This window comes from Ursus arctos, unplaced genomic scaffold, assembly GCF_023065955.2.
Source record: "Ursus arctos isolate Adak ecotype North America unplaced genomic scaffold, UrsArc2.0 scaffold_23, whole genome shotgun sequence".
NCBI classification, from domain to species: domain Eukaryota; kingdom Metazoa; phylum Chordata; class Mammalia; order Carnivora; family Ursidae; genus Ursus; species Ursus arctos.
The window spans coordinates 11,968,656-11,995,268 of NW_026622908.1; the positions used below are offsets into that span (position 1 = coordinate 11,968,656).

Consider the following 26,613-nt stretch of genomic DNA (forward strand, 5'->3'; position numbering starts at 1 on the left):
AACAGACCAGAGAAAGTGGGCCTCCAACCTCATCCCCACTATTGGCTATTGATATTTACACAAACTACTGATTATTTTTGAAAATCATCAAAGATTCTGAACATAATTTTTTTAAATACGAGACAGAAAACATACTTCCCTTTTGGCCCAGAATATTTATTGCAAAACTACGAGATTGCTTTATCTCCTAAAGGAAACTATAAAATAATTTATAGTCTGCATTGTTTTCCTTTTCTTCATTTTGATAGTCAATATATTAGTAATAGATTATTTGAGATTTTATCTTAACAACCATTGTGGATTCAAATTCAGTTAACATTTTTAAGGTACCTAATATATCTAAGATTAGCAAACACCTTTTACCCATTCTTGTCCATGGCTGCATCTATATTCAGTGAAAGCTAACAGTGGGCTGTTTTCTTATTCCATTTTGGCATATTGTCAATGCTTATAAATGTATGCATAGTCTCAAACAGAATCTTACAAAATAAGTATTGATAATATGTCAGATGGTTGGTATAATAATGAATATTTCTACAGCTATCCCATAGAGATTTAACAACTATGGAAGGTAAAATATCCAATATTGATTTACATATATATCCATACTCTACATATTGCTTTCCAGATGTACTTTCTTTTAAAAAATGAAAAATTTGGCTCATAACATAAAAATATGTAAGCTAAATAAATTGGTTTATAATCAGTTTTAATGCATTAAATCACAGACTGACATATAAGTAGATGATCAAATGCTATTTGAATAAATGAGTGAAAATCTCCGACGTAAATATGAAACTGAAGGCTACAGTCAGGAGGCGTTGTTTGTAGTGATAAGCAAATAAATATGCCTTTATGATAAATTTAAATATTGATGTGTAAGCCCCTAATTTCAGTACAAATTTCAGATATGTCCCTAACATTGAGATTATAATAGACCTCATTCAGAACTTGATAATCCTATCTGTAGTACTTGCATAAATGTAAATAAAATACTGATTATTCACTTTTTATATCCCTCTGCTTATACTTCTGAATTACTATATATAAAATTTTTCTAAGATTAAAGTCCTGATCATCCATGAGATAAAAAGATAAAACCACAATGAGACTTTAAAACACCGTAAGCTCTTTTGAACTCAAACCTTTACCCCAATATTGAGAGTAACGAAGCTTCAAGAACCAGTCGTATACACATTAATTATTGTAATTATTCAAGCTGCTTTCCCTTAGGGCCACCAGATTTCTAAGCCGAAAGGGCATTCTTAGCCCACTATGACAATTAGCACCTGATAAATGATGCTACTGCCACACTTCTAAGATAGTGATTGATCATTTCCAATTAATTCCTGAGAGAAATCAATGCTACCTTCCTAGAGCATTTACGTTAACTAATTTATGTTAATATAAATATCCTATATCCACAATTATCTAGGGAAGATGAGCCATTCTATTTATAACTGGCTACTACTTTAGAGCATCAGTATACTGTTTCAGAGCTCCAAACAGAGTAACAAAAGTCATAAAACTCTGACTCTGTAACAGAGTTATAAAAACCACGTGAAATTGAGCAATTTAACCACAGCAACTATATCTTGACATCGATGAAGATTGACCCATATCAAACGCAACAAAGAAGCTTCAGAAGATTTTTCAGACTGTGGGGTTACAGCTTGAAAATGCTTCCACATATTGAGGTCTCCACTCTTTGTTTGGATTTGCCCTCCTTTTTGTTTGGATTTGCCACTAGGAAAATTATGTTTTTTAAAGATATGACCCAAAGGGTAACTCTCTAAAGACATGTTTACTCCATTCCTATTCCTATTTTATTATTTACTCCATTTCCATGCATTCATAAATAGTTATTAACTACTTAATATGCCAGTATGTCTAATGTTATGGAGAGGACAAATAACTTGATACCAGAAAATTATCCTTTGAACTTGGCAGCAAGTATTGAGGGCAGAAGTTAAGCTGGTATGGGTTAAAGGAAAAATGAAGACTTCCACTTCTGGCAAAGCCATAACTGTACATTCAGTAGGGCTCAACTGCTACAAACATTTAGATTCTCAACAAAACATACTTTTAATACTTTGTTGGGATTTTAGGAAATAAAGGAAATTTCCAAGCTACCTCTTTCACCCTACCTCTCCAACCCCTTGCCAAAAACATAGGTGAGTAGCATGCAAACATGCGGCTTCTTCTTTGAGCCTACAGCAGTTGTTCTAGTTGTCCTCAGCCATATGATTCAAAGTAGTTCACTAGCACCATATCGACATTCCAGTTCACTGGAAGGGAGAAACAGGGCATAAGGGCAAATAATTTCATATTCCTAAAGTGTGAGTCCTAAGTTGTGCATATCAATTCTGCTTATATACAGCTGGTCAAAATAGTGTGAGGGCCATACCTAACTGCAAAAGATACTAGAAATTTACTCTCTAATTGGGTAGCCATTTCTAGCTGAAATGTGGGAATGAGATATCCAATATCAAAAAAGATATATGTCAAAACATGAGACTTGCAGTGAAAGCAGAATCCAGAAGAAAATTTAAATGTTATATAATAATACAAAAAGAAAAGTTACAAATAAGCTAGATGTCCTTAAGAAGTAAGGAATGAACAGAATAAAACAAAGAAAATAGATAAAATAAGAGCATAAACTTTTGAAAAGGAAAAAATGTATGATAAAGTATTAGTTTACTGGTAAACATTATGTAACATTTAATATTTTAAGAGACTAAACAAAAAAAAAAGCAAAGACACTAAGTAAAAAAAACAAATGAAAGAGAACTATAGATACACTAATGATGAAAAAGCTAAGAAGATATAGCAATAAAAAAAGAAACCACTTTGTTCCAATAAATTTGAAAAGTTAGATGAAATAAATTTTTAGATAAATGTAACTTACTAAAACTGACTTAAGAAGAAATAGAAGTGTGAACAGCTCTTATAACCCCTAACAAACTTAAAAATTTTAGTTAAGTAATTAAAAAAAAATAAAGTTCAGATTGTATTAGAGAATAATTCTACAAAATTCTCAAGGAATTGGTCATTCCAATTTTATAAAACCCTTCCATACAACAAGAAAAATAGAAACAGTCCATAATTCGAATGATGGACAATATAATCTTAATTCCAAACAAAAGTAAGAAGAAAAAATTACAGGCCAACTTTACTTATGAACTGAGAATCAAAAATCTAAACCAAATATACATGGAATGTTAAAAAGTTAATACATTTGACTAAGTTGAATATCCCAGAAATGCAATGACAAATTATCATTAGAAAAGTTAACATCATAAAGGTGGAAATAGACCCCAACATTTTCATCTCATGAAATGTAGGAAAAGCATTTAACTAATATCTATTTAGGCCTTAAGTGCAGATTTTCCTTATTTTATTTTTAAAGACTAAAAATGAGAATGTTTGATAACTTTATAAAATCTAGAAGTGGTATGTACATTTATTATAGCTACAGAAATAGTGGACATATGACCAAAAGATGGAAAAGAATGCAGAGACATTAAAATAGTACCAAGGTGACAGAATATTCCTTTAATATTGTTATTATGTTATTTATACAACAAAAATGTATTTACTATATTAAACTCTCAACTTCATTTTAACTTCATTTTCTTTTTAAATTTATTTTAATGGTCAAATCTGAATAAAAAGTTTCATTCTTAGTTCTCATTATATTTTTATGTATAGTTGCTTTTCATAAATATTCATGGATTAAATGTAGATCATAATTTACAAACATGTATTCATGTTTATCAACCTAAAGAGAAAATAAGTGAATATGCTTATTTATAACTTCTGACATCATTTTCATATGTATTGTCATATTATCTTTTAATTATGCTAAATAGTAGAAAAGGTAAATTTTTCCATTTAACAGATGAATAAACTCTCATTCAGAGAGTGAAATAACTTGGTAAAAGTTATAGCAGGTGGTAATAACCCAAATTTAAAGAATACTGAAAAAATATAGGGAACAAACTAAGGGTTGCTGGAGGGGAGAACGGGTGGGGAGGGTGGGATAATTGGGTGATGGGCATTAAGGAGAACACTTTATGGAATGATCACTGGGTGTTATATGCAACTGATGAATCACTAAATTCTACCCCTGAAACTAATAATATACTAGATGTTAATTAAATTGAATTTAAATAAAATATATATAAACACACATATATATGTTTCCCATGTACCAGACCCCGTGTTAGCTGGAGTTTACAATGATGATACAGACCTTTTAACTAAATATTGGTTTTCAAATCACCAATCACCTAAAATCACCTAGAAGATTTGTGGAGCAATTTAAGGTAGAAAAGGTCCAGATCTACATTGGCTTTACCACATAAGAGCCATACAATGTTGTACAAATGTTGAGACTCAATTCCTGAGTCTCAGTTAATAAAATTGGAAGCTCACAGCACATTGCCCTGTCTTACAGAGGTTCTGCTAGATGATTTAATTGTAAAACTTTGTAAACTATATGACACCATACATGTGCCAAATTTATTCACCAAAAGCCAAATCTTAGGCATTTTCCATTAGAATCAGTAGACAGCAGCATTTAGATTTGAAATACCCTTATGTACTCAATATACAACTAGCCCGAGAAATGCTGAGAGCACTGAGATATATGCCTTCAGATAATACTAACAGCAATACAACAGACATGAAGTCATTTTATTTGCCAACTCATGAGAAGCTTGAAGTTATTTACTTAATTTCCCATTCCTTCCTCTTTTTCTTATAGATTCCTAGAGAAGTAAGATTGCTATAATCAATAGCATATTTTCAAATATTTAATTCTGTTTAAAATAAGATAAAGAATACAGATTAAGGTTCTAATCTAGGTTACATTTATGCAAACATTTGGAGTACCTACCACATGCCAGGCACTGTGCTAGGCTCTGGGCAAAAAAGAAAACAAAACAGATACGGCCTCTGTGTTCATGTTGCTTATTTTCTGTGTGCCCTTGGGCATCCTACCTTTCAGCCTATACCCTGATTTATAAGAATACAGTCTTGATATGAAGATTAGACAAGATTATCTATGTAATGAATATAACATAGAGTCTAAAATAAGATATGCTAAAGTATAAAAATGGATTTTAAAGTTTTCTTAAATCTATATCAATTTTTATCATTTTAAATAAGAATGTGCAATATAGCTGTAGAAATAGGGAAATAAGGTTACAAACTGTCATTCTCAAACTAAAGCTTAGAGTTAGGGGGGATTTAGGGTTATGGGTCAATATTAGGACTTGCCCCCATAGAACTTCATTAGGTTGTTTCCTGAAACAGTTCATGTAACCAACAGAAGGATTTGCCTTTCTTCTTGCATTAATGGCAAGCAATCTAAAAGATGGTCTACACGGATTGGAGGTAGAAAAAGGAATCAGACCACAGGAAAAAAGAACCTGCTACTGTCAACCCAGGATTATCTAAAAAAAAAAATGTATGTATACATGCTAGTGGAAGAGTAGCTTACTCCACGTTCTATTATAGAATTAAAAATTCTACAAGATTTCATTCTAACTACATTTCTGAAATTAGAAATTAACTTTCTGAACATCCCTATGTTTTCAAAAAAATCCTGCTACCAACTAACTTGGATGGGGACAAAAATATCTTTATGAATGCTAAGTTATATTCCCCTAATAAAAGTTAATAAAAGTCTTCAGTTTGGTGATTGGGAATCACTCTACCAGTTGTGGAGCATCTGGGTAAACTCACAAAATTAGGTTCCTATACACACGAGACAAATATTCTAAACAGTCCCCATAGAGCAGCCACTAAGGAAAAAATGAGGAAATTTAACTATTTTAAACACTTCGTTTAACATATGTGGCAACTGTAGCACCAAGATTGTGATTAATTAATCTAGTCAATGGCTGAAACGCTAAAGTCTGGGTCTTCTAATTCATATTTGGTTTGATTCTTTTACCATCAAATGCTAAATCCACAGGCATATATTTTTATCTACTATACTTTAAGCATTTTTTTTTTTTGTCATCCTTAAGTCAGTGCTTAAGTATTGTTTGGTTAAAAAAAACTGGTCTCTGAATTTCAGAGAGTAGTGATTTGCAGAAATAAGAAACTTGTTGAACAACACAATTTTAATACATGTTGAAGGTGGTTAATTGGTTAGGATATTAGGTTAAAAGGCCAAAGTCCAGGGTTTGAACTCCAAATAGGCCAGTTAGCTTTGCAAATGAACATTTTTTTGACAACGCATGTTGTTGGTTAAAGAAAACTCTTCACTACTGAGTAGTGGGTAAGGGGGGGGGGACCTACAAAAGCCATACTGATAGGAAAAAAGGTGTTTTGTCACTTTGAAAAGTACACATCTTTTCAGCATTCTTAGAAAGGGGACTTCTAATAAGCAAACTATTGTTAATTTCATGGCTTTAAGTAGGATACTTCCAACGTCACTCCTCTATCCACAAAATCCAAGACAGTACAAGCCAGTTCCCTTACAAATTCTAAGTTATAATTCCATCTATTATAAATTAGCACCTAAAATAATATTTTGGATACATGAACGTATAGATCTGGTGCAAGTACTGGAATTTTAATTTTGTACACCATACATATAAGTAATAACAGAACACTGCCCATAGTGACTGGGGCCTGGGCTGAGACCTAAAACTTTTTTTTTTCCCCAAATGCACTATCATGACCCGCTCCCAAGAGCTAAGAACAGGTCTGTCCAGATGCTGAGACCAGGGACTTGGAAATCTCCATCCTGCGCCTTACAGGACTCCAGGGCAGTTAGAACTTCATCTTTCAGAGGTGGAGGGGCCTGACAGAGGCTTTGAAACCTGCCGTACAACTCCTCCCAGGACACGTGTTGGGGCTCAGCTCCAACCCAAGTGCCTTTCTGAAGGTCGTAGTGCAGATGTCGACCCCAGTCTGTAAGCAGACCCAGATAGGCCCGGGAGAACTCTGGATGGCGGCCTGCCACCGAAGCTAAAAGCCCGACTGGGAGGTCGTGGCAAAAGGCAGCCATGACATCTGACCTCGCCAAAAGCCAACGGACCAGCTCCTGACCCCCCTCTCCGGGCGTTTTGGGGGTGTCCAGCTCCAACTCTTCTCCTTGGGGCCGGGGAGACGACGGGGGAAGCAACAGCGCGGCCGCTATCACCTTCAGAAAGTTCTTCTGAGGCAAGCGATCCCACAGAGTGCTAAGAAACCTGCTGCGGCCCTCGGCTTCGGCCTTCGGCACCTCCCCCAGACGCTCCAGCAGCAGCTCCGCCTGGGTCTTCAGCACGGACTCCTCAAGCACCGAGTTCTCTCCGTAGCCATTGAAAAGCAGCATGTGGACGGCGGAGCGGCGGCGGGCGAGGCGGGCCAGGCTGCCTTGGAGGGTCTCCTCGTCGGCGTCCGGGACGCCAGGGCCCGGAAAGAGCTGCTGCAGCAGGTAGTGACAGGCTGCATCCCCGAGAGCTCGGTTCTCCAACAGGCGCAGAGAGAGCAGGAGATCACAGCGCCCCAGGGCCTGGAAGTTCAACCCGGGGACTGCAGCGGACCCAGAGGCGCCCTTCTGTCTCCACTGGCTCCGCAGCCGCCGTTCCAGAGCTGTGCGAATGCGGACATGGCGGCCAAAGCGCCTGTGGACGTGGCGCAGGTAGCGAGCCCACTGCAAGGCCCTTCGCACCGTCGTGGGGTCCCAGGTGCTGACGTGGGTCGTGCGGGAGACGGCCAGAAGCTCGGAGAAGCGCTCCAAGTGCTGCAGGAGCGATTCCATGGGGAAGTGCTTACTTCCGCGTTCACCTTGGAGACGCCGACTCTCTGCGTGCCGATTGGAGCGTCCGTGTAAGGACACGCCTCTCCACAATGCTATTGGATAAAGTCCCTATCAATCTGACAGCGGCTTTAATCCGGGTATTTTGACCCCGGGAAATTTAAACTGGGGATACGGCCCGACGGTTTTACTTTCGCCGCCAATATTAAGGACGATCTTAGGGCTAGAGGAGAATAAATGTGGGGCGTCCTAGGGAAAGTTCTCAGAGCCACGTGTGATAATGCTGTTATAGTCACGAAAGTCTCCATGCTTCCTTTCACTTTGGAAATAATCCCTAGTAGAAATTTCCTGAGCTTTGCCTGAGACAGTCTGTGCCGAGGCTTATCATAACTGGATAATGCCTGACATGGTGTTGAATATTAAATGAAGGCTTTAGTTAACTCAGTTTAATAAAAAATGTACTGACCTCCAATTAACTAATGCCAGGCACTCTTAAATTTCAGGGCTTCGTGTTGTTCTTTCGTTATTAGAACTGAAGCCCAGATTAATTGAAACAAACAAAAACGTCAATATTAACACTTCACTAAAAGCTTTAAAGGAACTTAAATTTTCATTTCAAAATTGCACTATTTTTTTGTTTTCATTTTTTCCATGGAAAAATAGCTCAGTTGAATTTTATTTCACACAAACAACTAATTGAGCAAAATGACAGTTAAGAGCCAATGCCAAAAACATTTGACGAAGATTGTGGGAAGACAGAGGAAGAAGGATCTATTTCTGAAATGTCATCTGGGTTATTCACTCATTTATGCATTCAACAAATATTTATTTGCCAACTGCTAGCAGTTGCATTGTCCAAATACCTACAACAATTTTTAACTTACTGATGTTGATGACACAGCTCATTCGAGCTGAATTTCTTTACAGGCCTAAAAACACTAGCCAAAACTCATTCTAATTTAAGTAGGCAGAATTGATGTTTTGTTTTAACAAAAGGGAAAGAGAAACAAATTAAGAGGGGAAAGAGTCATGTTTCATTTATTAAAATGAACATTCTCACATCTTTTTTAAAAAAATGAATAAATAAAGCAGTGATACTTCTGTTAATTCGGTTTTATTATTTGATATTTATCAGCCCACACTCATTTGGTCCTGAAGTATTATTAGATTTTATGCCAAGAATACCATATATCCCAAAATTCTTTGTGTTGGCTACTAGACACTTGGAGTCCAATGTGCAGCCTGCCTTTAGGAAATGTACAGGCATCGCTAACTCATGTATTTATTCTTTTATTGAGCACTTATTATGTCATATCATGTAGATACTAGGGATTTAGCGATAAATAAAATAAATGTAGCCCTTATCCTAGCGGAGGAGTTCATCTCCTGATATTTAAGAGAGACATTAAACAAATAACCTCAAATGTAGAGGATATAATAGAGGTAGGTCAGGAAGACTTAGGTAATAGGGAAACCTCTTTAAGAAACTGGCTTTTTGGGGCCCCTGGGTGGCTCAGTCGGCTGGGCGTCTGCCTTTAGCTCAGGTCACGATCCCAGGGTCCTGGGATGGAGCCCTGCTTCGGGCTTCTTGCTGAGCAGGGAGTCTGCTTCTCCCTCTTCCTCTGCTGCTCCCCTGCTTGTGCTCCCCCTTTTTCTGCTCCCCTTCTTTCTGTCAAATAAATAAATAATATCTTAAAAAGAAGAAAGAAACTGGCTTTTCACCTGAAAGCTCAAAGATGAGTGTTGAGAATTGTTTTCATGGCCAAGGGAACAGTTAAGTTGCAGATACCTGAGTTGAGAAAGTCTAATCCATTCAAGGAGGTGAAAGAAATTCAATAAAGGTGCCTTTAGTTCAGGATGGTGAGACCTTATGGCAATAATTGTTCATATTAACTTCATATCTTTCCATTTATCTCTTTAAAATATTATTTTATTTTAAATCCTCACTTGAGCATTATAATGTATAAATTCATACATATTTCATGTTAGCCTATTTTCAGTAAACAATGTCTATGAAGTCTTCCCATTTAGAAGAAAGAAAAGCCTAGGGTTTAAAACTTCTCCTCAATGTTCCATTTAATTCAATAAAATTCAATGAGCATTTATCAAGCTTCTACCATATGTAAAGTGTTAGGGATTGAAAGATGACAGGGCTTTCAATTCGAGAAACCTATACTCTTGAGGCAGGGTGGGGAGGGGCACAAAAACACTTAACTGTAATGCAAATAAGATGTTATATGTTTTTAAAATTGTAAAAGGATTCTCTGGGAGACCAATTGTAAACTGGAGAGTTCTAGGAAAGCTTAAAAATGACCAATACTTCATTTAGGCCTTAAACTGTTTGAGCAATCCTGGAATAAGGGAAAATTCAAATGAGAGAAATAACAAGGTAAAACATATAATGACATGGACGTGTCCAGTGTGGGCTACAAATACCAGGAGCAATCTCCCACTTGTTTGGTATGATCCCCAAGTTCCTGGGGCACAGTAATTAGGGCGGTGGATGTAAGGCCAGATCTCGGGAGATTTTTGTTATAACATGAGAATCATTCAAACCGTGGCTGTTAAGCAACACAAACAACTAAGGTTCAGAAAAGAAAATCTTTCATGAAAAACCTGCCTCATAGAGTCTTGGGGGAAGATGAAAAGAGATAATAAATGCAAAATGCCGTACTTGATATTATGACTGCCTTTTAATACCCGTTCTATCATCACTATCTATCTATCACTCCCACTATCATCACTCCCACCCACTTCGAATGATAACAATGTAATTTGGGATAGTGACTCAGCTCAGCTCAAGGGGTAGTGCCTGGTAATTTTGAGCCAATCATTCTAACCCTCCCCTCTTTTATTTTTTTTTTTTATTTTTTTTTTAATAATGATTTTTTATTATATTATGTTAGTCACCATACAGTACATCCCCGGTTTTCGATGTAAGGCTCGATGATTCATTAGTTGTGTATATCACCCAGTGCACCATGCAATACGTGCCCTCCCCACTACCCATCACCGGTCTATCCCACTCCCCCACCCCCCTCCCCTCTGTAGCCCTCAGTTTGTTTCTCATAGTCCACAGTCTCTCATGTTTCATTCCCCCTTCTGATTACCCCCCCTTTCTTTATCCCTTTCTTCCCCTACTGATCATTCTAGTTCTTATGTTCCATAGATGAGAGAAATCATATGATAGTTGTCTTTCTCTGCTTGACTTATTTCACTAAGCATTATCTCCTCCAGTGCCATCCATGTTGTAGCAAATGTTGAGAACTCATTCTTTCTGATTGCTGAGTAATATTCCATTGTATATATGGACCACAACTTCTCAATCCAGTCATCTGTTGCAGGGCATCTCGGCTCCTTCCACGATTTAGCTATTGTGGACATTGCTGCTATGAACATTGGGGTGCATATGGCCCTTCTCTTCACTACGTCTGTATCTTTGGGGTAAACACCCAGTAGTGCAATGGCTGGATCATAGGGTAGCTCAATTTTTAACTTTTTAAGGGACCTCCACACGGTTTTCCAGAGTGGCTGTACCAACTTGCATTCCCACCAACAATGTAGGAGGGATCCCCTTTCTCCACATCCTCTCCAACAATTGTTGTTTCTTGCCTTGTCTATTTTTGCCATTCTAACTGGCGTAAGTTGGTATCTCAGTGTGGTTTTGATTTGAATTTCCTTGATGGCTAATGATTTTGAACATTTTTTCATGTGTCTGTTAGCCATTTGTATGTCTTCATTGGAAAAGTGTCTGTTCATATCTTCTGCCCATTTTTTGATTTGTTTATTTGTTTCTCGTGTATTGAGTTTGAGAAGTTCTTTGTAGATCTTGGATACCAGTCCTTTATCTGTAGTGTCATTTGCAAATATCTTCTCCCATTCTGTGGGCTGCCTCTTAGTTTTTCTGACTGTTTCCTTGGCTGTGCAGAAACTTTTAATCTTGATGAAGTCCCATAAATTCATTTTGTCTTTTGTTTCTCTTGCCTTTGGGGATGTATCATGAAAAAGGTTGCTTTGGCCGATGTCGTAGAGGTTGCTGCCTATGTTCTCCTCTAGAATTTTGATGGATTCCTGTCTCACATCGAGGTCTTTCATCCATTTGGAGTTTATTTTTGTGTATCCCTCCCCTCTTTTAATTCAGTAATTAATTTAGGAACCCCATCTTAAGACTTTCAATGTATAGTGTTTCCTAATGACAGAAATCTGTTCAAAAATAACCAGGTGAGTCATTTTCAGTCCGTTAGGCCTAGATGATTCAGAGAATACTTTCTTACTCTTGAGAGTCAGTAGAGCACAAACATTGAGATGAATGTTGACTAATATGAAGAGGAAGTGGTAATAGACCATCTGAGTGTATACAAGCTGATTATCAGGCATGCGTAAGAGCTGGTTTCTGTCTTCCTCTTGATATTGTTAGAAATTTATACGAAGCCCAAAGCTGCCACAGCCCTCTCCTTCCCAGAGCCAAGAGAATCTCAGAATCACAAAGAATACATTGGATTAAGACAACCCTCAAACTAACCCTGTTTAGGATTATAGCCCTGTATGTTCCCAGTTGTGGGTGTGTGGGTGTGTGTTGTGTGTGTGTGTGTGTGTGTGTGTGTGTGTATTTGTTTGGTTGTTTGGTGTGGTTTTGGGGTTTGGTTTTTCTTTGGGCACGTGTGCCACTTTTAGTTTCATTTTTGTCACTTTCAGCTAAATGCACCCAACTAGTACAAGCCCTGTAGGACACTGTATGACATATATTAACAATAAACATTGGCTATTGCTGCTGTTATTATATAAGCCTCCAAAGTAGACATCGCCCACATCTCTAAGTTCCACTCCTCCTAAAGGTAAATGAGCAACCACCAACATTGTTATGGGTGTTGGTAAAGAAGATTTTATTAAAGAAAGATGCAGCTTGTTGCTGCAATATTTACTCTTTGTCCTGTAAGTTTTCTAATTTCAATGGACTCTAAAGACTAGAAAAATCAAATTGGTTTTATTCTCTAGGTTAGGTCTAAATTTTTGGTCCTTCTAAGATATATAATCAGCTGGAAATTATAGGACACTATGCAGCTGAGAGACCAAAAAAACAAAATATTCTGATATCTCTTTATTCTACTCTGAACAACGTCATAATCACATATCACCACATTAATTTCAGCTATCTGGCTGTTGAAATAATATTTTTCTATATGAATAGGTAGACCTGGATGCCACATCCTCAGGCAAGACAGACACAGAGGGCTTTTCCTTCATCCAGGAATGTGCTTCGTGGAAGGAAAGTGTTTTGACCTTTTTACAGTCCCTCCGGGGGCAAATATTATGGGCAATGATTACACCTGATCCTGACTCCATGACATCATTCGAAACAGGGGTAAGAGTAGGTCTGTCTGTATTCTTTAGTAACAGCAATAAATAACAAGCGGGTACACCTTTAAAAAAATTTATTATTGAAATATAGTTGACATAAAATGTTATATTAGTTTCAGATGTACAACATAGAGATTTGACAATTCCATACATTAAGCAGGGCTCACCACAATAAGTATAGTTACCATCTGTCAAGTTGGCACAACTTTTGAAGAAAGATTCTCATAAAAATTTTGCAGACACATTTGTCATTTTTTCCCCAACAATGCAATTTATCTTTCTGAGAAACCTGTCATGGGTAAGGGGCCCAGGAAGTTAGGGGAAGAGTTCCAGATGTCCAAGAAGGACAGGGCATCACGCTAGTGAATTTAGAGGAAGGTGTTGGAGAAGAAATTAAAAGGTCAGAATCTCCTTGTACACATTGATGTAGATGTCTGCTCCAAATCTCTTTTTTCACGAATCTGAGACACTCCTTTCCATTTGCACTATATGTGGCTTTCAGTGGCCTCAAAGCTACCAGTAGAAAGACCGCTCTAACAATGCATACATATTCTGAAAATCAGAACTTTCATGAAAACTTTGAAATGCTTGATACTAGTAATTTTTGGATTCAAAATTCATTTTCATCATTATAATAAGGTTTAACATTATGTTGCCTTTATAAGGAAAGAAGAGGTTTTCTTTAAATATAATCTCATTTTGGGGTGCCTGGGTGGATCAGTTGGTTAAGCGACCAACTGTTGATCTCAGCTCAGGTCTTGATCTGAGGGTTCTCATGTTAAGCCCCACATTGCGCTCCATGCTCGGTACGGAGCTTATTAAAAAAAAAAAAAACAAACTAAATACAATCTCGTTTCTTATAAATTTTGATTGGCTATAAAAATAGTTTTATCTCTTTTATTAACATTTTTAGTCAGTGGTGACTTTCAAGAATACGAAGAGAGCTTAACTTCTTGATCAGGAATTGTGACCGACCCTGCCAAACATAAACCGCTATCCAAAAAAATCATGGAATCAAGATTTTCTCTCTAAAAAATGTCAGTTTTAACTGTCAGTAAGAACTTTCATATAAATTTAATATGTAGAATCATCTCTATTCAGACTAGCATTCTAAGAAAGTACCAAAAAAAAGTGTTGTTTTTTTTTTCCCCACCCAGTCTTTTATACATGTCTCCCAAATCCTGTTTGTTGAGTGCCAGGTGCCACCATGTGAGAAGGATGGAAAATAGTGCTCTAACATAGGCATTCTAACTCAGGTAACTAAGGAAAGGGGACAAAAAGAAGGGCACTGCAATTCAAATTAGTCTGCCTTCTGTTTTTGTAAATATGATGGGGAGAGAGTTAGTTGGCTCTCTCTTTTTGTACTTCCCATTTCACTTCATCTGTTTTCCCCCTCCTTTTCCCTGCTCTGCACAAAGAACTGGTCTGATCTTTGACCATGTCAACCTCTTCTCTTCCCCTCTTTTTGCTGCTGAATTGACCAGTGAGAGGCATTAGCAAGCAATCAGGAGAAACTGGCAGCATTTTTCTTTCTGTGCTCTCTGCTAAGGACTCAGGATTCTTGTTTCTCCCTCTAAAAGTTCTAGAAGCCCCCCCTGAGCTTTTGATAGCAACTATTCCTCCCTGTGGCCCTGGGGACTTCCTGCTGTTGCTAACCCCTGGATGCCTTTACATACCTTATTGATGCCCTTCTCTGGCCATACCTTTGTAAATATTGCTCTGTTACATTATTTTTAAAATCCCTGCTGACTGTTCCTGTTTCTTTCCAAGACCTTGACTGACACAGTTATTTGAATTCCGAGCCATTCCTATAATTAACACAGTCTGTGAGTCATAATATTATCAATCAGTATATGTTTAGGGAATGCTGAATAGTCTAGCACAGTGATTCCCAAATACCTTTTATTGCCACACACTGCTGCCAATCTATGACAAAATCATCATAATTACAGTGATACATGACATATGACAGAAAAAGTGAGATGTTTTCATAAACATAATTTAAGCAAAGGGAAGAAGTATTTCTTTATAAAGCAATGGTGATACTAAATGGTAATTTTGTGTTTTCTTCATTAGGAAAAATTAAAGTTTGCTACTATTATCTTAGACACCTACTTTAGAAAATATGTGTGTATATGAATAGATATATGTTTACATCTAGATATATAGATAGATTATAAATCTGTGAAACCCATAACTGAAAATCTCCTGTCTAGTGTAGGAAATGAAGGCCTTGGAATATTGTACTAAGTAATAGGGTCTGTGTTCAATTGGCAATCAATTGCTATTGACAATTTTGGGGCACAAGAATGTCATGATCCTATCTGCTGTAACACAATGTAGACACTTGGTTGTAGACAGCTGGGGCAAATGGCTAGAGATGAAGGTCCAGTAGAAAAACATTGCAAGGGGCACCTGGATGGCTCAGTCAGTTGGGTGTCTGCCTTCAGCTCAGATCATGATCCGGGGGTCCTGGGATTGAGCCCCACATAGGGCTCCCTGCTCAGCAGGGCGTCTGCTCCTCCCTCTCCCTCTGCCCCTCCCCCCCCCCCGCTCGTGCTCTCTCTCTCTCACTCGTGATCCCTCTCAAATAAATAAATAAAATCTTGAAAAAAAGAATTAAAAAAAGAAAAATAGTGCAAAAGGGTATAAAATGACAGTTTCACTAAGGAAGTAGCAGAGGCAACATTAAGAAAGCGTGGGGAGTAAATAGATTTGAAAATTCTTGGTGAAGAAGCATCAATTTCTTAATGGAGAGAAGAATCAAAATTACCTGGCATATTCTCTAAGTGATCGGTGAAGTCTCTTTACTTTAGAATGGAATGCTTGGATTGGTATTAACTTGGACTGATATAGTTTTTTTTAAAGATTTTATTTATTTATTTGACAGAGAGCGAGGCAGTGAGAGAGGGAACATAAGCAGGGAGAGTGGGAGAGGGAGAAGCAGGCTTCCCGCTGAGCGGGGAGCCTGACGTGGGGCTCGATCCCAGAACACTGGGATCATGACCTGAGCCGAAGGCAGACACTTAATGACTGTGCCACCCAGGCACCCCTAGACTGATATAGTTTGAGAAAAAGAGAAGAAAATAAAAACTCATAGCAAAATATGGCTAAGCAGAAATTTTTATGAATTCGTTGTTTAATCCTAGATTACTGTCATTCCTTACACTCTACAGGAGCCCCTAGGTTAGCATATTAGGTAATAGAACAAATAATTAGTGAATAGTCTGGTAACTCCAGAAGACATCTTGGTTGCATGAGGATTGAGTTATTAAAAACATGGGTTGAATTATGCAGAAGGAAGAATTTAAACAAGAATCTCTCCCCTTCCTTAAATAATCTCTAATGCAATTCCCAGCATCTGAATATTTACCTTAATACCTCTCGGATTGCTAATATTCAGAAACTACCTCAATACTTGAATTAATCACACTGAAAGAAGCTCTCCTGACTTTTATCATTTTGATATTTTTTCCTCTGCTTGGCACATGTTTTGGGTTTGTTTTGTTTTGTTGTTTTTGTTTTTGTGTGGCACATGTTTTGAAAAGGAATTCTATATGTAAGGGACAATGATGAAATTCATGTTGACATTAGTCAAATATATTATATATGATTTTATCACTATATATCAATACACAGATTAAGCACCCTTCTCTACTTATATGTGTGTATTTGTATAGAAATAAATAAGATGAAATTTCTAATAAGAAGATATTTGAGCCAAATAATTGAACTATATTTATTTTTAAGATTTCTTTTTTCTTTTACAATTGGTGATTTTTTTCCCCTAATGTCCAAACCAGAAAGAAAAAAAAATATGTGAATCAGTTTCTCTCTTTACCTTTGAATTAGGAGTTTGATTTCCATTTCTGTAATAATGTCTGGATGCCTTTATTTTTATCCCACAGTTATCAGTATATTGCTATATAACTACCTGCCAGGAAGGGCTTTTTTTCTTTTTTCTGGTTCAATAACTTTTTAAGTGTCTGTTGTTCCCATTTTCAAGTCTCCAAAACTTTTATGTGAATTCTTTCAGCACATTTTTTTCATTATTTCCCAACCTTCTTTTTTTTCTGGATGGCTGAAGTTTCCAGACATATAACCTGAAATGTCCTGAGAGAATTAATATATAAAAAAATAAAGCTAAGGAAGTGGAAAGCAAAGTATGCATGTTTAATACACGTGTATAGATACATAAATTCATTTTAAGTTTTCCTTGAGAAAGCAATAGATAAATCTAATTTTCCTTATTAATACCCTTTCAACTGAGTAGCAAATATGGTGGAAAAGTTATCAAGAAACTTTCTTGTTTTTAATAACTTCCAGACCTAATCTTAGTTCTTAGATTGGGCTAGTCTGTTAATATCATTAATGTCAAGAAGTGTTTTCCCCAAAGATTCCTAACATTGCAAAATAAACTGGCTGAAATAAGCCAAATAAGCGATTAAAACAAAATTCACGGTATCACGGAGACGCTTTATTGGAATGTAAAAATTCTTTCTGGTAATGTTTTTATCAGTAAGTTACAAAATTTTAAATATAAAGGGAGACTTTAAAGGGAATATTCCACCATCAGATTTGAGGGAAACCCTCCGTTTGAGGAGAGAGAGATGTTTGAAGCAAAAGTGCCATAGCTAATATTTCTTTTTCTTTATTCTTTTGAATGCACTAATGAAAGTTGTAATCTTCTACCAGTTTGTGTATCTTTTTTTTTTAACGATTTTATTTATTTATTCGACAGAGATAGAGACAGCCAGCGAGAGGGGAACACAAGCAGGGGGAGTGGGAGAGGAAGAAGCAGGCTCATAGCGGAGGAGCCTGATGTGGGGCTCGATCCCAGAACGCCGGGATCACGCCCTGAGTCAAAGGCAGACGCTTAACCGCTGTGCCACCCAGGCGCCCCCAGTTTGTGTATCTTTGCTTAAACAGATGCAGTGAGTAAAGACCCCTATTTCTTGTTATCTTAGAATACGATGAGTCTTCACCTTTCCGCTAGTTGATGTATTTTGGTATTCATCTGTTTTATTGGTACTGGACCTAGAGGAGGAAATGTATACAATTGAGCGGCATCTCTTTTTCCAGGATGTTCATAATGCCTGGATCCATTTAAAGACATTTCAGTATTCCGCAGACAATTCAACATGTTAGAAAATGCCAAGATTTCTGAGCAAGACGAAATTACTGAGGGGATTGTAGGGTAGAAGGAAAAATGTAGTTATAATAATAAAGGCAAGGTTTAAAAATATATATGTAGTAAGTTAAATAAGTAAGTTAAGTAAGTGAGTTAAATAAGTAAGTTAAATAAGTAAGTTAAGTAAGTTAAAGACTGTATAATGGGAAACATTGAGAAACTTTTTTTTTCAAAAAGATGTTTGCCTAAACAATACTGTTATTGAGATATCACAAAGTTAGGGATTACAATCAACAATATAATTTAAAAAAAATTTTAACGTCAAATTTTAGAGTAAAAATTTTTGTCTATTAAGAATTGTAATTTTAAAGCATGTCATCCTAAATAAAGAGGTAAACTGAGGCAAGCTCAAATGATCAGAAATTGAGTTTATTCGGGAATAGCAGAGGAATTGCAGTTTGGGAAATGCATGCTGTAGCAAGCTACGTATGGGTGAGTCCATTGAAGGTTTGGGGTGGGCCGCATTTATGGTCCAGGAGCGCAAAGAGTGGGGAGTTCACCCACAGTTCAAGCAGTGAGTTCATTGGCTTGAGGATGGAGAAGGATTCTTAGCGGATGTTAATTGGTCAGAAGATAAATCTCCCTCTTCTGCAAAGCAGGCATTTATGGAAAATCAGTCTTTCGGTTCTTAAGTTCGGTTCTTTTGAGGGTACGCTCATGAGATTCCCCATTTCCTCTCTCCTAGTTCCATTGTAGGTTGAAATTCTTTCACCAGTGTAATGTCCTTAACTCTTTCTAGTTCAAATAAAATTTTCTGTTGGTGGTGTTCTTAGTTGTAAAAATACAAAATACGCTTGATTTTCTTCATTTAAGTGAGAAAAAACAATTTGGTGTTTTATCCTCTGCCAACCAGGAGAATATCAGTTAATATTTGCAATTCTATATAATGACAAATGATTCAAGTGAACTCTGTTTTCTCTAGCTTTGCAATGTGACGATTTTAATTAGCTTTTTAAAATAGATTTTAGTAAAAAGGAAAAAAATAGCTTAATTTAAATAGGATGACTGAGTATCTCTACAGCGTGCATTAGGATGGATTTGCCTTTTATTGCCTAAACCAGCTGCCAGATTTTCCTTTACCGTCCTCTACTTTTTCAAACTTAAAGTACACTAAAGCTAGCACCCAAGTTCTAGCAGTTCAAGTATTTTCAACTTTAAATCCATCTATGCGTTCTTGAATTTTATAATCTCATCAGGTACATGGTTGAGGAACATATACTATGAATACTAAATTACTCTGATACCTGGATGATAGGAAATTGGAAGCCCCCCCGACCCCCCGCATTAAAAGAAATAAGCAATTGGAACTGCCAAAAAAGAAGTGTATTTTGAGAAAGGTGGGGTGTTTGGGAAACAGAGTCATAGGACATTTGACTAATTGTGTTAAATTGTTTTTGTATGGCGTCTCTTTTAGAAGGTAATCCAGAAATCAAAAACCTCTTTCATACACCGGCTTAGCGACGTAATATTAGCAGAGTGCCATGTTTGTCTTCTCTTTCTAAACTTTCCTCCCTTCCTCTTTCCCCTTCCTTCTTTCCTTTCTTTGTATTTTCCTTTTGTTTCTTTTCTTTCTGTTCACTCCTTTGTTTTTATATATGGGCCGAATAAGACTCACCAGCTTTGCAGAATACAAAGCACTCAGAAAAGGGAGGTAATATTATTTTGTGTATATAGGAGCTAAAACGTAGGGAAAATATATGCAGGCTTTATTTTACGATGTTGTTTTTTTTTTAATGTTCATCTTACTTCCAACCTGACGAAAGTCATCTTATTTCTATTCCAGAACGGTCCTGTTCTTTCTTTTCTCAACCACTTTAGGACTAATGTTTCTTGCACCTGCAATCATTGTCTTCCCTTCTGCTTTGCAGGAAATTCTTCCTACCATGCTGCAAAACTTAAGTCAAATCCTACCTCTTTTATGAGTCTTTCCTGATAACTCCAGCTGAAAGTAATCTGTTTCACTTCCAGATTCCTATAACACTTGTGGTTGGGCTGTTAATTTGTCATTTACTATTTACTGCCTTTTACTACAAGTTAGGTTCTTTTTATGATGCAAACAGCGTAATCGTTTAATGATATGAACCTACTAGATCCATTACCAAACTAGTTATATTGCTACTACAAGGCTTCAATAGTCCAGGTTCATTGTGCATGGTCTGTCCTCCACAAAAATGGCACGAGTACACAAGCTAATTACATTTTCAAGCAGATGTGTGCATCTTAAGTCTAACTTCACTTTTTTTGAATGGGACGACTGGGTCTTGAGGGTATTTTTAGAGTCCACAGTAATTTTTAGAGTACCTTGCAGGATATAGGAATGCAAGATGATGGACTGGAAAGGATATGCATTTTCTTAGATGGTAAGACTTCTTTTCAACAGACATGAGCTTCTAAAAGGGGAGGGACTAAGGCTTTGAACCTTTGGTTCTTAGCATAATCACTGTTACATAGTTGGTGTTTAGTAAGTGTATGTTGAGCTCAGCTGAATTTTGGAATCAGACAAACCTGGGATTCATACCAGTGTTGCTTATACGTTTACTTTGAACAAGTTACTTAACTTTTCTGAGTCTGTTCCTTCATCTATAAAGAAAAGATCATAATATTTGTCATAATGTTGTTATGAGGACTCAATGAAATCATGTTTGCAAAGCATCTAGTACACAGTTACTAGTCCACCATCTATGTACAATTCCTATTAGAGAGCTCTTTTCCTCTTTCTCATAAAGATATATATATATCTCTTATTCATATATATGGCAGACAGGGGCTTGAGAAGGATATTCTAGCTATGAGGACTACTGGCAATATGAAAAAAACTGAGGTGAGCAAGATACATTTGAGAAAAAGTGTATTCATTTTTTCAACTAATACTTTATGAACCCATACCATATAATGTCCTAGGGATATAATAATGAATATAATAGATTCTGCATCCTCAAGGCCCAGTCTAAGAGAAAAGAAAACTTCAAATAGGCAATAGTCATAGTTATGATTGGGATACCGTATATGGCGGTTTTAAACGGGGTCCCAGAAATATCTGACACTCCTCCTACTGCAAGGATAGACCAATATTGCACAACAGAAGGAAGGCTATGTGACTTCAGCTGAAAAGGCCACACATCTTCCATGGTTCCTTCGGACAGCTTGCTCTCAGGACATTCCTGTAGCAACACTCCCTCTAGGAGTCTGGCCACCATGCTGTGAGAAGGCCAGTTCACATGAAGAAGGTTTGTCACCCATGCCCAGACACCACATGTGTACGAGGGGCAAAGCCTGCAGATTATTCCAATCCCTGAGTTTTCCCACCTGGGACCCCCAGGCATTTAGGAACCGAGATAAGCCATGCCTGCAGCGCTCCGTTTGATATTTTCCATAGGGTTTGTTAACAACATTATGTGGTCGTTGTTTTACACCGTTAAATTTGGGGTGGTTTGTCACATGGCGAAAGAAACTAGAGCATGAGGTGGTACCTGGACAAAGGTGCTTAATTCAAAACCAGGCGAAATAAAGGCTATGAGGTCATTACCACTTAATGGTCCAATAATATTTTAAAACCCCTCCAGCTAGAATTATTTAAATACTTTCCTTCCTAAGTAAGTGTAAAATAACTTGTAAAGTAACTCATAGGTCCAAGTGATAGGAAATAAATAATAAATAATGTAAAGTTACCCATTTTTTTTTCCTGATAAAAAGAGACATTCTTTCCCAATGTGTAGTGTCTCCCTGGATCTTTATTATGAAACTAATAGATACTATAAAGAGTTAAATAGTCAACTGTATAACTATTGCTCATGGTTAGAAAATAAAAATTTTTGTTAAAGAAAAAATACATTGTGTGATGCTTACATCTGAATTAATAACCAAATCTATTAGAAAATTAATTGAATTGATACTTGAGTTATACCATTAAGAGCTCACACTTCTTAATTTCTTATCCAACACTATCTAAGATCTGGTCAGAGCCTCATCCCACTACCAGCCTCTACGATCTGAACAGCCAGGCTTTTCAGACGGCCTCTCATTCCCTGCAGACCGTATGCTTTCACACCTGCAGTCCTGGGCTCCACTCCCCTATGTTCTCCTGTAGGGGTCACCCCACCGTGCCACCTGCCCTGATTCCCAGAGACATGTGGACCTTGCATCACTTCGCTTTTCTCTAGATGGTCGTTTGTATCAATATTGAGCGTTTATTTCATTCTGCATCCGGCTGCTTCCTCATGTCTGTTTCCTTCACCAATGGAAGATTTTTCAAGGGAATGACTGTATCTAATTGATCTTTGCATTCCCACAGGACCTGTCTTAGGTACTTAATAAAGATTTCCTACATGATAAAAAAATACAAAAAACACTCTGACGTAAGTTTGTAACATGGCAAGAAGCCTTCCAAAAACACTGTCGGAATCTCCACCTCTCTTTAATTCCAAAATTTGTTTGAGGAACTTGAAAAACAACAACAACAACAACAACAAAATTACTATACTTTGTTGGAATCATAAACTCCAAATTGTAGAAATTGCCAGTTTGTTTTGGAAAAAAATACTGTCTGTATTCATGAAGACATCTGTATAATTCCCATACACTATTTGGTTCCACTTATAAGCTCTGCCTCAATGAAAAATATTAATGTATGGTTTGGCAGGCCCATAAATGCCTCATCTGCTCGCTCAGCAGAAAAAAAAAATTAAACCAAACCATAAAATGCAAATAATATTATTTCTTGGTACAGAGCCTAGCTTTATTCCCTTACCTCTCGGTGTCTGACCCAAATATTTAAGTTAAATATTAAATTTTAATTAGCAAAGTTAGTGCAATAATGAAGGGTGAGTATATGAGATTTTATAAGTTACTTAATAATTCTGCGGAAGAATGGTAAGTGAACTTCTTGTCTATAGCATGTCTTGGTACTTTCTGTACCTCTTGGATCATACTTTTTCTCTGTTATTTCATAGAAGTATTATTCAGTAAAAAATAAAGAAAAATCTTTATGTGGCATCATATTGTCTGAATAAAACTGCAGACCAAAGCGATTCACAAATAAGGAATGAAAAATGTTTCAAAACAAATTGGAAATTTTTTATTCCAATCACATCCATAATTTCTACAAACCATAACCAGAGTATACACTAGTTGCTGATGTCGCTTCTGATTCTTGACGTAGAACTTGGGCCTTAAACTTGGCTGTATTTCCTGAAACTTGAAGCTTTCCCTCGTCTCCCTTCAGAGTTGCAGCAACATGTGTCATGAATGAAGGGAGTCGGCTAACCTCCCTGCTATTGTTCTTAATTGAGCACATGACGGACACCAACCACCAATCAAGGAGATCTGCCTAAGGTATAGAATGTTGACAATCAATACCCGAAGAAGCAAAGAGGATGATGTAAGAAAAAGAAAAAATAGAACAGAATTGTGAAAGGAGAAATCGAAGGAATGTAAAGAGAAAGTTCGCATTTGGAGAAAAAAAAAATCCAACAATGTATAATCCAGGTAAACTATAAAAAGTTACTGGAATTTAAAAATAAATAAATAAATAACACCAAGAGGTAAACTTGGACAAATCCACAGCCAAGTGGTAAAGCAATATTAACAAATGAAAATCATCCCCATACTTTATTCATAAGCTACAAGATATATGAGCTAAAGAAAATTGCTGACAGTGGAAATAGTCAAAGGTAGTTCAAGTTACAGTGGATATCACGCAGAGGTGTTGCTTATTACTTTCCACTGGTGGTGTCTGTCATGAGTGTGTGTGTGTGTGTGTGTGTGTGTGTGTGTGTGTGTGTGTGTTACTTATAGCCCTTACGTACTGTTGTGCTCTACACTGGATATTTTCATTTTTGCTCTACTGAAGTTTTAACATTTTTTACTCCTCTTTAGTTTTCACTTTTTCGAAGTATTTAGAGATAACTTACAAAAATTCAGGAGCACAGGGAATATGATTCGTATATTTCTATAGAAAAGAGATGGAAGGGAGGAATATTCTAAGAGAGAAGGACAATGAAGCGGAAAGAATCTGGTAATCATGTAAGAAGAAGAATTCTGGAAATGTGAATAAGGTGAAGAAAGGGAAATGGGATAAAAACAGAGTTGCCATCTCTTCCTTCCTGTTTTATAAATTTAAAGTTTCTTTTCATGGCAGGACGCATCAAAACATGGTGACCCTAGGAGATGAAAGTCAGAACTCTTTGTTACAGCTCCAAAGGAGAGGACGGTGCCAGGCAGAGCCATGCCAGGGCTTGCACCCCTGGACAGGGTAGTAAACTGGAACGGTGAGGGATGGCTTCTGTATGGCAAGATCAGTGGGTTTGAAAAGTTTTTCAGAGCTCTCTGGGGACTGGATAATTTGAATAATTTTTCAGACATAGGGAAAAGAGGCTCCCCTCATTGATACCTGGCCCCAGGGAGATTGGGGCAATTGTTGAATATTTCCTCATCACCTTTTTCTCCTGTGGTAGTTAGTTTTATGTGTCAGCTCGGCTGGGCCCAAATATTTGATCAAACACTGTTCTAAGTGTTTCGGTGAAATGTTTTTAGACATTTTTGATGTTTTAACGTTTAAATTGGTATATTGACCTCCCCAGTGTGGGTGGGCCTCATCTAATCAGTTGAAGGCCTGATTGACTAAAAAGATTGACTCTCTGTTGAGTAAGAGAGAATGCTTGACTGATTTTGAACTAGATCATGGTCTTTTGTTCTGCCTTCCGACTCAAACTGAAACACTGGCTCTTTCTGGGTCTTGAGCCTGCTGGACTTCATATGGGAACTGCTCCATCAGCCCTCCTGAGTCTCCAGCTTGCCAACTCACCCTGCATATCTTGAGACTTGTCAGCCTCCATAATCACAAAAGCCAATTTCTTACAATAATCTTTTTTGGTCTCTGGGCTATTTGGCCTGCTTATACTGTGGGAGATAATTAACAAGAAGCCTGCCCTGACTTCCATCTATCCCCTCCTGCAGCCAAACCCAAAAAGAAGGAAGATTTTGAAACCTTCTCTTGACTTTTCTTGGTCAGAAGCTTTATCACCATACCTTCTGCTGTGTTCCTTCTGTGAGTTCTTCTTCATACTGCTATAAGGTATTTGACTTAATTCGATGTGACAGGGAGCCCTCAGCACCAGGGGCAGCTCATCTGGCCTTGAGTTAGGATACCTGACACCAATGGTTTCCTCTTTTCAAAACTGGCTTAGTTATTTTTCTCTCAGAGTATTGTATTATCATATTTTAAGAGTTGAACATAAATTCATTTGAGTTTTATCTCCGAGGTGAAAACTGTTAATGTATAGTTTCCTCCCTCTCCTTAAAAAGAAAGATAAAAGAAGTCAAGTTCAGAAGGAAGGGAAGAAGGAAGGAAGTTAGAAGGAGGGAGGGTGGAAGAAAGACATGAGTGTCAGTCCCACCTGTGCTGTTCAATAGACCATTTTTCCTATTAGGTTGTGAGCTCCTGGAGAGCAGGGCCTGCGACTTCACCTTTATATAACAAGTACACACACAAGGTTGGAGAATGAATGAATGAATGAATGAATGAACTAACAAACCATGAAGCCATTGGTATAAAATGGTATAAAATGGAATGCCATAAAGTAAGGAGAAGAGTAAGATTCAGAGAAAGGTTGCATAACATTCTCTGATCTTCTGTATTTTAATGATGGTGATGTCCTTATCCCGGGGTGGGGGAGTGGATTCTTGTAAGGAATGAATGGGATGATTTAGGTGTTCAGTTAGTCATAAAATACCTAACATTCATTTCACACTTGCTGTATGTCAGACAGTAAACTAAATGTTTTACAGGTATTCTATTGCACTTGAGTCATGCCTACGAGAGAGGAGCTATTGGTTATCCTCACTTCATAGATGTGGAAACTGGTAACTGGAAGGATGAAGTAATTTGCCCATAATTTTTAGGAACTAAGTGAAGACACTAGAACTTTACCTTGGTTTTGTCTGGCTCCAGTCTGGACTCTTAACTATTATGCTAACTGTAACGACTATTATTTTTATAATTTAATATGTCTGCTCCTTGACAGCTTCGGTGGGGACAATGGCTGGTGAAATTTCTTTGCAGATCTCTTGAGTCTTAGTGGCTTCTGAGAGAGCAACGGTATTTCCCTCTGCCAACAGAAGTCCCTGACCCCTTTCTGCACTGCTCTCTCACTTTGGGCTAAGTGTGCCACCTTTCGTGGCATGTTGCCCAGTCTAGAAAAGCCCTTCAATGAGATAACTTTAAGAGCCATTTCTCTAAATGTTTGGTGTAAATCAGAGGTTGGCAAAGATTCCATGTTTGTAAACTACGTTCTAATTACAACAA

At 37.2% G+C, this 26,613-nt stretch overlaps 1 protein-coding gene across 1 annotated transcript; it reads right to left on the reverse strand.

The window, feature by feature from the left end:
- Positions 1-3,529: 3,529 nt before the first annotated feature.
- On the reverse strand, positions 3,530-8,751 carry FANCF (FA complementation group F). Its single transcript, XM_026512218.4, has one exon. The coding sequence runs from the start codon at positions 7,763-7,765 to the stop codon at positions 6,692-6,694; it is 1,074 nt and encodes a 357-aa protein (XP_026368003.1). The 5' UTR covers positions 7,766-8,751; the 3' UTR covers positions 3,530-6,691.
- Positions 8,752-26,613: the final 17,862 nt, after the last annotated feature.